Source organism: Apium graveolens, chromosome 5 (assembly GCF_009905375.1).
Source record: "Apium graveolens cultivar Ventura chromosome 5, ASM990537v1, whole genome shotgun sequence".
In the NCBI taxonomy this organism is placed as follows: domain Eukaryota; kingdom Viridiplantae; phylum Streptophyta; class Magnoliopsida; order Apiales; family Apiaceae; genus Apium; species Apium graveolens.
Window position 1 is genome coordinate 112041201 of NC_133651.1, and position 13323 is coordinate 112054523.

Sequence of the window (13323 nt, forward strand, 5' to 3'; positions counted from 1 at the left end):
TTTTAACCTTTTTTTGTTGCGAAATATGAGGCGTCGTCTTCGAGAAACTATCAATAAATATCTTAATTTGATTTATTTCAATATCTAAATGATTGTATATCCTCTTTTAGATCTTTTATTGTAGAATACGAGGTTTCGTCGAAGACGACGCCGATAAAGTGTCCATAAATTTCTTATTTCGATTTTAATTTCAATTTCAAAATTATTGTATACCCTCTATTATATCAACACGTATCTTATTTTAATTTTATTACAATTTCAAAATTATTGTAAATTCTCTATTATAACTTTTTAGTGTCAGAATACGAGGCGTTTTCGAAGACGATACTGACAAACTGTTAATAAATGTCATATCTTGATTTTGTTTTAATTTCACAATTATTTTATATTTTCTTTTATATTTTTTGGAAGCACCAAGAAATTGTCAATAAATAAATGTTAATCTTAGATCAAAACTTGGTTAATTTAACCACCAAAAAGTAAAAAGTACAATTGGAAAGGGATGCCATGGAGTCCTATATAATGAAACTCAAATTTTTTTTCCTATGTAATATAGCAATTGAGTTTAAAGGAGAACTTGATATGTAATATTGTACATGTATTTAAAGGATAGTAAATGTCTAATTGTGAATTGCGATAAATTTGCATTGAAATTTAGCAACGCACAATGAAGTTGTTTTCAATTGAAAATCCGCAACATTCGAAGCAATATTATTTTAATTTAGTTTTGTAAACCAAACGATACCATGACATTTACTATAAATTTAAATTTAAATCACCCAAAAAATGATAAATAATTTCTTATCTACTCATCATAAGGCACGACAACATATTATACAATTATACAATTAAGTTAAGTTAAGCAAACTTAAAATTGTTAAAATTATACTATGTTATATGTATAGTTTTTAAATAAATTATTTATTACATTAAGTAATCGTCTTGTATTTCATTGATATACATTTTAAAAATCTAATATAAGATTACGATATTTATATCTCAAGTCATAATTAAGAAAATATAATCTAATACATTTTACGATGTTTCATTGATATACATTTACAATTTTTATTAAATGTCGCGAAAAAATATCTTGAAACCCAATTAATTAATTAATTTTGTTTTATCTTATTTTTCTAATTATTTCTCGACATTTTAAAATAACAAAAAATAAGTTATTTAATATACAAAATAGTATATATGATGTTATACACACACATACACACACATATATATATATATCATACATATATACAAAATATTAAATTTTTTAAATAATAATAAAAAGAACACACGTAGCGCGAACATAGGTAACTAGTTAAATAAGTAGCTCCAGCTCCCACAACCATTAAGGTATTAAATTCAGGGTTTTCATTTTCAAGATTCTCAATTAATAGATAAATAAATAATTAAGGAACCTTCCCATAATAAACTATGAGAATGTTAGAGATGGCAGGCAGTCGAATCCGAGTATTTTATTATGTTAAAAAATCACTCACTCTAAATATAAAAATATGACTCACTCGAAAGTACATATTAATATTCTAACAATAATCAATGCGAGACTCCTCCTTGCCTTGACTTGAATCATACGCATATATTGTATTATATTGTATTCAAAAGAGGTGATAGAGGGATGGACGGTACTTAAACCTAGGAACATAATATACAGGAAAACACTAGTGATATAAAATTAATTCTCAAAATTGTTAACTAAGTATATTATTTTTATGGGTTAAATGTTAATGAATTTTCTTACATTCACAATAATATTATTAATTAAATTATTTAATATTATCATTTCATTCATATCACGTTATTTTATCACAAATTTTTAATAATTTTTTTAGCTCTAGTTTTTCTTGATGTAGCTATTCCTTTGAGTTGTATACAAATGAAAAGAAACATAAATATTATTTTGAGAATACTCTAAGGAGAAAGATCATTGCTTTTTAATTAAAGAAATTGAATCAAGTATGAAGCAGACAAAGAGCTTCACGTAGAAACCATCTGGATAAAATCGCTCCTCAAACCTTATATATAGTAAAACCCTAATTTCAAATACAAGGAAAAACATCCGGATAAGTTCTTTAGTAAAAGCACACACCAGACGAAACTGGTACATTACACACACAAACCATTAGCAAACCTTAGTAATTAATTAAAACACACACAAATCATTAGAAAACCTTAGTAATAGAAACCCTAATTTCAAATACTTTGGAAGCACACATGTAATCATAAATATTAATAGCAGATTACGTAATTCATTCTCCACTTTGGCCATAAGCTCCGCAAATTCCCTTGTTTATCCATGGGTGAAATCCTGATCAAAGTCCGCCCAGCTACATATATAGGAGATGTTTTGAGGACAAAATGTTTATATTAATTAGGTAGAACCCGCGACAAACGTGTTTAGTTTCTCAGTAACTCGATCAATTGCGCCTTCTTGAGCAAATTCACCAACCTTGTACAAGATCCGAATAAATAAATATATAAATTATAAGCAATGTCCACGCTTAAATGAAAAGTTAGTTATAAGTCAATTAACTTGTTAGTTGCTTCCAACTAACACATAAGCAGATAATTTCTACTAGGAAATCCAAATAGAGAGGCAAATGTTCAGGAGAGGTCCTGATTCCGGGGACGCGAGATTCTCATGAACTTCTTATAGTTTTAGAATAACGCCAGAGTCACTGTCACATCATTTAACTTTCTTTTCTTTCAGGAGAGGTCCTGATTGGTTTGTAAAACATTATGAATTGTGAAAAAAGGACTAGTGATTCAAATCGATAATCCATAGGAACTAGCCTGAAATCATGGTTTAGGGTGTTCTACAAAGTAACACTGTATCACATGTCCAGCCATTATATATATGTATATATGTTTATTAATAAATGTCCACAAATTATATACTTTATTTTTTCTAGTCCATCCCCTACTGCTGAGCAATGTCAGATATAAGACATGACTCGATTATTGGTAGAATGACGGAGTTAAAATCATAAAATGACATGACATGACTCGTCCATTACAAAATGGCCCAAAATTAACTCGCTAACTTGAAATTATATCCCTCTATATAATTATTGTTTATATGAAAATGACTCTTTCTGTAAACTTGGAGGAAGGAACAAAATGCAGTGAAGTACCTTGGAGTGTATAGTGTGGAATACTGAATTCTCGGTGACAGAAAAGCTTGCATTCACAATATCCAACCCCTCTTCATGACACATTCGAATAGTTTCATTAAACATGAACTCACATTCCAAACCAGTTACCAGATTTAGCACTACCGCATTACCAGATTCGTGAATTTCAATTCGTGGTTGGGTTGCTAATCCCCCATATAACCTAGCATTTGGATTATTCTCCATCAAACACTCTCTCTTTTCCTTCATTTTCTCCACCTTAATTTGTAGTTTCCTTATGTACTTTTCAGCTACGTCAAGTTGATCGGTTAACGACTTCACCTCCTGCAAACCAAAAATATTTTTTTTCAGAATTTGGAGATATATAATTGCCTACATTACACCCTAGAATCTGTATACTGGCACACACATATCATGAAAAATGTTACCACAGAAGAAGTCTCTTGTGTCTAATTAATTGTTTAGTATTTGACTTAAAATTCACTTGATATCCTAAATCTTGACCTATTTTTAAAAACATTCTGTACCAAATCAGATATATTAGTAACAATGTGAATATTTTAATCATACAAACAAGAAGACACAAATACAAACATTATGTTAATCGAAGAGAGGACTACGAACCCTGGAATTTTGAGGAGGAACAAGAGAATTAAGTTCAGTGTAGAGGCCTTTCATCTGAGTCCTCCTGTTCTTTTCAATAGTCTTTCTATCAGCTTTCGAAGAGCTACTTTGGTTTTGGTCCATTGTGGATCTATTTGTTATCTACAATCTGTGGTGCAGCTTATTTGCTAATAGTGCATGTAATCCTGTTTATTTATAGTTATGATTATGTGCAACTTTTGTCAGTGTAAAAAGCAAAAACATAAAAAGCACCAATTAAAAGATTAGGATGATATGACAGCCGGTGGGAATGCAATGCTGAATAACTTTCTTTAGAATTAGAATCTAATATAACAGAGGAATTGGGGAGGAAACAGGAAACACACATCTGGAACAGAATCAAGTGGAAACACGTAATCTTCTGTTTACATTCCCGCTTCAAAAGTTGCACTGCCATGCAAGCAGGAAATTTCTTCAACCACATATTGTAATTATTTAGAAAATATAGAAATTTCTATACAGTTTCATAGATGATTAATTATATCATTTGAATAAAATGACAACCAAAAAGTCCTAATAAGATATACATAGTCTCATCACCATATATATGACTATATATGGTCTCGTGTAATGGGACTGTATCCATTAGTATCCCCACTTTGAAACCTTTATTGTCATCATAATTGGTAGCACTACCTATTGGTGTATTTGTACATTGGACAAGGACAACCCCGATCCAACTCATAGCTTATAAGTTCACATCTAAAGTTGCCAGAGATGTAATTACGAGAACATATGATCTAGTTGATAACTCCGATCTTTATCCCGGGCTCTCCTGTACTTTTATCCGGACTCGGCTTCCATTTTAAGCAGGAAAGAGGGACGAGAGGAAAGAGGGACGAGTGGTTAAGCTGTAGGTTGGGCTCCTGCAAAACAGAATCGGAGAGGGGTGGCGTTCCCGCGGCAACTGTGAGACTGAGATAGGGTTTTGGAGAAGAAGGATAAGATAGAAATTATACAATAGAGTGGTGTGTGTGTATGGGTGTGCAGGTGGATAGAAATCAGTAACCCAACACCCCTTTTGATCAGCCTTTTATAGGTTTCCCATTAGTATTTGGGGGTTTGTACCTTTGATCTGCACCGTTGGTGTGTTCTGGATTGGGGAACACGTGGACTCCTGTGATGGGCCAACGTGTCCCTGGATCCGGACCGTTGTAAGGTTCCAGATTCGGGTAACCTGAACGGTGGGGATATTGTCACGTGTCCGCCCCCCTTTCCTCTACTTGTTATTTGGGCCCTGAGCTCATTTTGTTGGGGCTAAACTAATATGGGTTATCATTTGCCTCTCACTCCCTTATGCGGGTTTCCCGAACGAGGGATTAGATTTGTTTTTCTTGTGTAGTCGTTTTGATTTATGTCGAAGGTGTGGTACCCTGAACTACTTAGAAGAAATTTTTTGAGTTTTCTTTAATTTGTTGCCCCTAACTTCGGGGTCTTGTGAATATGAGATTTTCGGGTTGACTTGGTTGGTCTTTTTGATTCGTGTCCAAGGTGGGTTACCTTGAACTACTTAAAAGATTTTTTTTGGCTATTCTTTGATTTGTTGCCCCCGAACTCCGGGGTCATGTGAATATGAGATTCCGGGATTGACTCGCTAAGTCTTTTTAATTTGTGTCCAAGGTGGGGTACCTTGAACTACTTAAAAGAAAAAAAAATTATGGTTTTCTTTGAATTGTTGCCCCTGAACTCTGGGGTCTTGTGAATATGAGATTTCGGGGTTGACTTGGTTAGTCTTTTTGATTCGTATCCAAGGTGGGGTACCTTGAACTACTTAGAAGAAAATTTTAGGATTTTTCTTTTATTTGTTACCCGTACTTCGAGGTCTTATGAAAATGAGAATCCGGGGTTGACTTGATTAGTCTTTTTGATTAGTGTCCAAGGCGGGGTACCTTGAACTACTTAAAAGAAAATTTTTGGGACTCCGGGGTTTTATGAATATGAGTTTTCGGGGTTGACTTGGTTAGTTTTTTTATTTGAAATTAAAGTTTTGGGGATAATGATGGATAGATGGATAAGGATGAGATCTCCATGATTTAACTGGACTCTAAAAAGTCATGGCGGAAAATCCCGGTTGTCAGAAATTTGTTGGGATTCCAAAAGGTTTTCCGAATGTATATATATACACACATTTGAGTGTAAGAAACGTTTCTTTTCCCTTTTTTTTACGAAAAGACGTGCTTTAAAATAATTACTGGTGTGTAATTATTTAAAGTGACAACACAAAATGTATTAACTGCTGCAGTTTTGTTTTCTTCCAGGCCAATGATCGTGGGCCACGTGTCTTTCCTGTCCCTTTCCTATTCACTTTCTTCTTCTCTCTATAAATACCCTCTCCCCTTCTTTCTTTTACGTGAACACACAAAGACGAGAGCAAAATTTATCATTTCTGAGTTTTTGAAGGCTTTTCTCCAGAGATTCTCGAAGCCTTAGTGTCGAAGCCTCATCCTTTCTCATGCTCTTTGTAAGTGTTCTTCATTATGCATTTTCTTTTGTCTTGCATGCTACTACTTTGTGACTTATTTGAGTAGTTTTCCCAAAGTTTTCGATGTGTTTCTTCTTGTTTTGGCTAGTTGTAGTTGTAGTTTGTGTTTTTTGGCTTTGATTTTGTGTTTGATCTGATAGAAATGGTAAATTTTATTTGATTTATATGCAAAATATGGGGTTTTTGTTCTTCTGATTAGCTCCGATTCTGGGGTGTTGGTATGATGTTCTTGCTTTGTATGCGATTGTATATAATTATGTGTATATGTTATAGATCTGTTTTTTGGCGTTTGATTTTGATAAAAATGTATTTCTAAGTTTCTTTTATTTTTGTGTTTTGGGTTCGGGTATGGCATTGACTCTGGGTAATTCGTACATATAGTATATGCAAGGTAGGAGATTTAAGCAATTTGCTAACCTTAAGAAACACAACCCGAATAGACCCGAGTTCATATATGCAATAGAACCCAACTATTCTTCTTCTTCTAACGAATCCATAGAAATGCCTCCACGTGCCGAGAGACCGGTTAGGTGTTAGCCGAGACCTTAGTTTTGGGCCCAGGGGTACATTAGCCAACGAGGATGGGTCCTGGGAGGACGTTGACCACTACTTTGTTGAGTGTAGAAAGGATCCGCGCCCCTTAGGTTTCTATTACCGTGACTTATCTGGGCATATGAGGGCTCGGAGGGGTTGGATGGTAGGGAGCCGTATGATGAGGCTTCCCTAGATAGATTATTCTTTAACGCCTCGGGGACGAGATACGAGTGTGGGACGGTTCATAAGGACATCGGGGAGAGGTACACTGATGCCGAGGTAGATAGCATGCTTAGGCGTGCGTTTAACCACATGGAGGAGTATGAGTGGAGGTGGCCGAAACCACATGAGCGTGTGTACCACAGGACCGTCGGGGGTATGTCGGTATTCCATTAGAGCACCTCCGAGGTATGTGCCTAGGTCTACACCAGTTCATCAAGGCTTTATGTCGGGATGTATACGGGATCCCCTTCACTCAATTGGCCCCGAACTCTGTCAAATGGATCAGTTGGTTTTTTTCCTGCTTCCACACCAAAGATTACCTCCCCACCTTCAGACTTTTTCACCATATTTTCAAAATTAAAAAGTCTACAAGTACGCCCTTATACGAGTTCTTGTTCCGGATAGAGGACTGTGGCTATCCGTCTGACAAGATGGTTTTCCCAGTTAGCATGTTGAATTCTCTTAAGGGGTGGCACCGGGAGTTTATTTTCGTCTGAGGTGGGGACTTGGAGTTCATGCCACTTTATAAACTTGAAATAAAAATAGATAGGTTTCCGGTCCAGAAGCTCGGGCAAGGATCCCTCACAATGGTCTATTCCTTTTGTGGGGGCACTCAGAGGGCAGTGGACCCAGGACACTTTTAATAATAATGTTGAGATGCATGCCGCCGGCTGTAAGTTACTAATCCTTGCTGTTTTATATTAATGTTGTTCCATATTCGATTTGAATCCAGGGCTTATGTTTAATTTGTTGTATTTCAGGAATATCTAATCTTATCTCCTATCAAAACAACATATATGCTCAACTCAAGGATTTGGCTGCCCGATGCAGGAGGATCGGCGGCTTGAACAGCTTGGAGGCCGCGAAAAGGAAGAAGGTATATGAGACTGGTGCTGGTGCTAGTGCTGGGGGATCCAGTTCTGGTAATATTGTTGTTGCGAATTCAGGGAGGACCAATATTTAGATTGCTGAGCCCCGGGCCGAGAAGGGGAAGGAGAAAGAGAAGGCTCCTAGGAAGAGTAAGAATGTTCTCGAGGAGGGTGGGGAGGATGCTGAGGGTTCCGGGACCCAGGTCTAAGAAAGTTGCTACTAAACTTGTCCCAGATACTCCTGAAAAGCTCAAGGCATTGTTAGATAGTTTCACCCCGGAGACTCGCTGGAGGGAGCTCTTTGAGAACTATGCTACAACTGCCGAGAGGAGGCAGTACCGGAGGGAGCCCTTTAAGAATTTCTTAGCCGAGATGCAGGAAGACATCACGAATGTAAGTGTTTCATTGTACTTGTCTTTTTTCTTTGTAAATGTCTTCTTCTCCTATTGACTGTTAATTCTCTCTCAGGCTAACTCCAAGATTATGGGTCTTATGGCTATTGCCCGGACTCAGAAAGCTAAAGTTGATGTCGGGGAAGCGTCAAAGACTGAAGCTGAGAACTTGGCCCGGGAGCTCAAGAACCTAACCAAGGAGGCGGCAAGGGAAAATGCTACACACAAGGAGATTGTGAATGATCTCCGAGCCAAGCAGGACCGGGAAGATGCTGTAGTGAGGTAGATGAGGGAGGAAAACCGGAAGCTGAAAGAGCCGCTAGCTGCCAGGCTGACTCCGGATAAAGTTTTGGCCAATTTCTGGGGAACTCCAGCATACTTTGAGAAGCTCTACAAGAAGGCGATGAAGAATTTTCAAATATGCTGGAAGATTTCCTCCCGATATCTTACCGAAGTCCTCGGGGGTCAGATTGATGGTTTCTTGGACCGGTATATCAAAGAGGAGACCAGGCTCGAGGAGGAAGCTAATGCAATATCAACGGCTGAAACCGGAGTCAGTCCTTCCACTTCTGCTTCTCCTCTACCCAAGCAACCCTTAGCACAACAGCCTCCGCTCCCTCAGGAACAGCCTCCTTCTCCTTCCCCCTAGCCACTAGTCTCAGAGTGAAAATATTTGGCCTTTGTGGCTTGTAACTTTAATTTCTCGCACCTTAAGTAACTCTTGAAATTAAGCCTTTTGGCTTGTTTAAATTGTTTGTATTTGGATTTGCCCCGGGCTAGTTTACCCCAGGGATATTTACTTTATGCTATGTTTTGTGCCTTTTCTTTTATTTTCCTTTTGTTTTGGGTAAAACTTTTGACGTTATCACATTGTTATAACTAATGGGTTGTGCTTAATCGACCCCGGGTAGGGGTATTTTTTTTAGTTTGAGAATTTTTTTCTAAGTGCACATGGGTTGTGCTTAATCGACCCCGAGTAGGATTAAATTTTAAGATTGAGAAAAATTTTCTAAGTGCGCATGGGTTGTACTTAATCGACCCCGGGTAGGGGTAAATTTTAAAATTGAGAAAAAATTTCTAAGTGCACATGGGTTTTGCTTAATCGACCCCGGGTAGGGGTAAATTTTAAAATTGAGAAAAAAATTCTAAGTGCACATGAGTTGTGCTTATTCGACCCAGGGTAGGGGTAAATTTTAAAATTGGGAATTTTTTTCTAAGTGCGCATGTGTTGTGCTTAATCGACCCCGAATAGGAGTAAATTTTAATATTGAGAAAATTTTTCTTAGTGCACATGGGTTGTGCTTAATCGACCCCGGGTAGGGGTAAATTTTAAAATTGAGAAATTTTTTTTAAGTGCACATGGGTTGTGCTTAATCGACCCCGGGTAGGGGTAAATTTTAATATTGGGAAAAAATTTCTGAGCGTATGGGTTGTGCAGATAATAGTTGTAATCTAATCACAGAAATAAGATAAGCTATAGGATGCTCAAAATACAGTATTTCATTTTAATAAGAAATAAGTAATGATTACATTCCGGGTTTAACATATACATATTTTAAAAATCTTATTTGGGGAATAAGGACATCACAGTTCTAGTATAGAGATGATTGTGAAATGTGCACCTTTTCATTACTGGTAGAATTTTCTTAGCCGGGCTCCGTGCCAAGTATTTGGGACCTCAGTATCATTAAGATAGCTCACCTTGTAGGTTTCCGGGCGCAAACACTTCTTTGATTTTATATGGCCCTTCCCAGTTAGGCTGCAACTTGCCTTGATTGTTAGATCTGAAGCTTCTGTGTCTCGGAGAACCAAATCTTCAACTTTATGTTCCCTTATTTTGGCCTTCTTCCCGAAGTAGAGTTTTGTCTTTTCTTTGTATTTCTCCATATGTTGTACTTCCCGATCTCGTACTTCGTTCAAAAGCTCTAGGTTTGTCCTTAGGCTTTCGATGTTGGACACTTCATCGAAGTTAATGGCTCTGTGAGATGGGGACCCGGTTTCCACTGGGAGCCTGGCCTCCGAACCAAGCGAGTTTAAAAGGGGTTTCCCAGGTTCATATTCTGGGCGTGGTTCTGGGCAACCACACAACCTTTGGGAGCTCGTCCGCCCATGTTTTTTTGGATTCCTGCAGTCTTTTTTCAAGGCCCAGGAGTATAGTTCTGTTGGTCATTTCTACTTGTCCATTTCCTTGTAGGTGTGCCATATATGACCTTTTGTGCTTAATTCCGAGCTCTTTAAGATATGACTCAAAGTCTGAGTCTACGAACTGAATTCCTTTATCCGAGACCAAAACCACATGGATCCCGAACCTCATAATGATAGAGTCCACGAACTTTATGCAATCCTATTGATTAATTATTTGTATAGCCTTTGACTCTGCCCATTTGGTCATGTAGTCAATTGCTACTAGTACGTAGCGTAAGTCTCCTTTTTCTCGGGTAAAATGGCCCATGATATCTATGCCCTAAACAATAAAGGGGACCGGGGAGAGTACTGATGCTAGAAGATTCGGGCTTTGCCTTGCACATTACCAAACTTTTGACATTGGCTATATTTTTTGACATACGCAGCTGCATCGGCGTGGTTTGTTGGCCAATAGTACCCCGGTCTGATGAGTTTGTAGGCCAAAGCTTTTGCTGCTAAATAATCCCCACAAATGCCTTCATGTACCTCCCAGAGACAATAATCGGCTTTATCCTGATCGACACACTTTAGAGTTGGGGCTGAAAAAAGTTCACCTGTATAGCAGATTATCTTCAAAAAAAAATTGAGCAGCTTTATGTTTCTGTTACTTGGCCTTTTTCTTGTCTTCAGGGAAAGTTCCATCTCTTAAGTAGGCTATAAAAGGAGTCATCCAATTACACATGCTACTGATGCATAAGATTTCAGCCTGCTCTGTGCTTGGTGCTCGGAATTCTTCAAAATATATCGAACTGCTTAGATCTGAAGTATTTTGTACCAGCTTGAAGAGCTCATCTGCCTTGGAGTTTTCTTCTCTGTTGATTTGTAGGATTATTGTATCCGGGATGGTTTCCCGAATACCCCTTACCATGGTTTGGTATTGCGCCAGTTTTTGATCTTTGGCGATGTACTCCCCATTTGTTTGTTTGACCACAATCTGGGAATCACTATGGATAATTAGGCTTGTTACCCCGAGAGATTTTTTTAGTTTGAGTTCGTATAGTAGCGCTTCATACTCTACCTGATTATTTGTTGCTTTGAAGGTGAAGGTTATTGCTTGTTGGATGGTAAACCCTTCCGGACTAATAAGGATGAGACCCGCCCGGATCACTCAGCTGTTGCTGATCTGTCAATGTATAATGTCCATGAGTTCTTGTTAAGAGCTTCATTCTCGATATTGGTTTGATTTGTGGAGATTGTCGGGGCTTCGGGGAAAGTGCATTCCATGACAAACTCAGCTAGTGCCTGAGCCTTTATTACTGTCCGGGGTACGCCCCTGATGTTAAATTGGCTCAGCTTGATTGCCCAATTGACCATCCTACCGGATGCGTCAGGTTTTTGGAAGAATTTTTGTAGTGGTTGATCAGTGACCACTTTAAATTCTCGGCCATGGAAGTATTGTCTTAGTTTCCTGCTTGAGTGTACGGGAGCTAAGGCAAATTTTTCCAAGTTTGGGTATCGAGTTTTAGCATCCTTGAGAACTTGGATGGCATAATAGATGGGATTCTGGACCCCTTTTCCCTCCCGAATGAGAGCCAGAGAGATAGCTCTTGGACCAGCGGCTATGTAGAGAGATGGGGGTTCTCCGGGCTTGGCTTTTAATAGAACTGGGGGGGTCCATCAAATGTTTCTTAACTTCCTCAAATGCTGAGTTGCACTCCAGAGTCTATTCTATTAACCTTTTGTTTCAGGCTCTTTTTAGCAACTCAAAGAAAGGTAGATATATATTTGCAAGTTTTTGGATGAACCTGCGAAGTGCTGCTCATCCTGCCAACTTTTGAATGTCTTTCTGGATTCAGGGCACTTTCATTTTTATTATTAGATTTATCTTTTCCGGATTTGCTTCGATCCCTTTTTCGCTAACTAGGAAACCTAAGAACTTTTCGGAGGGGACTCCGAAGGCGAAGTTCTCCAGATTAAGCTTCATGTTGTATCTCCTTAAGTTGTCAAAACACTCCTTCAAGTCTTTGATATGGCCCGGGATTATGATTAATTTAGAGATTATGTCATTAACATAAGAGTCCATATTACATCCCAGTTATCTCTTAAAGATGGTGATCATCATTTTTTAATAGGTGGTCCGGGAATTGATGAGTCTGAACGGAATTATGATGAAAGCACATACAGCTCGGTGGGTTAAGAAAGTTATTTTTATGATGTCCTTCGAATTCATCTTGACTTGATTGTACCCGAAAAATACATCCATGAAGCTCAGCATAACATGACCTGAAGTCGCATTGATCAGTTGATCGATGTTAGGAAGAGGGTAGGAATCTTTAGGGCATGCCGAATTCTGACTTGCTTAATCAATACATATCCTCCACTTCTCATTCAGTTTTTGACTAGTACGGCATTGTCAAGCTAATCCAGATACTTAATTTCACAAATGATGTCCGCTTTGAGTTATTTTTCCACTTCTTCATTGATTGTTTGTTGTCGTTTCGGGTCTAAATTGCTTCATTTCTGCTTGATTGGCTTTTGTTTAGGAACCACATCCAAGCTATGCATCGCAATTGATTAATCGATCTCGGACATATCTTCTGGTGTCCAAGCAAACACACCGGAATATTCTTTTAACAAATCGACGAGCTCTTTCTGAAAGGTTATTTCCAAGCCTTTTTCAATTCTTACTTTCCGGGTGGGGTTCGCGGGATAAAGTTTTACTTTCACGGTCTGTGCGGCCCGCTCGACCTTGGTTTTTTCCTTAATTTTAACAAATTTTTGGATCTGAGCATCTGCATTGGTTACGGTATATCTTGAATCTTCTATCACATTCACATCCAATTTGGGTCTTTTGCTGAGGTGCTCTCAGTGCTTCTTTCGGCTTT

At 37.9% G+C, this 13323-nt stretch overlaps 1 protein-coding gene across 1 annotated transcript; it reads right to left on the reverse strand.

The window, feature by feature from the left end:
* Nucleotides 1-2011: 2011 nt before the first annotated feature.
* On the reverse strand, nt 2012-3944 carry LOC141661411 (transcription factor bHLH162). Its single transcript, XM_074468421.1, has 3 exons — nt 3777-3944; nt 3153-3476; nt 2012-2467 (listed from the first exon to the last, which is right to left on the reverse strand). Exons 1-3 carry the CDS (start codon nt 3897-3899, stop codon nt 2390-2392), a joined length of 525 nt encoding a protein of 174 aa, XP_074324522.1. The 5' UTR covers nt 3900-3944; the 3' UTR covers nt 2012-2389.
* Nucleotides 3945-13323: the final 9379 nt, after the last annotated feature.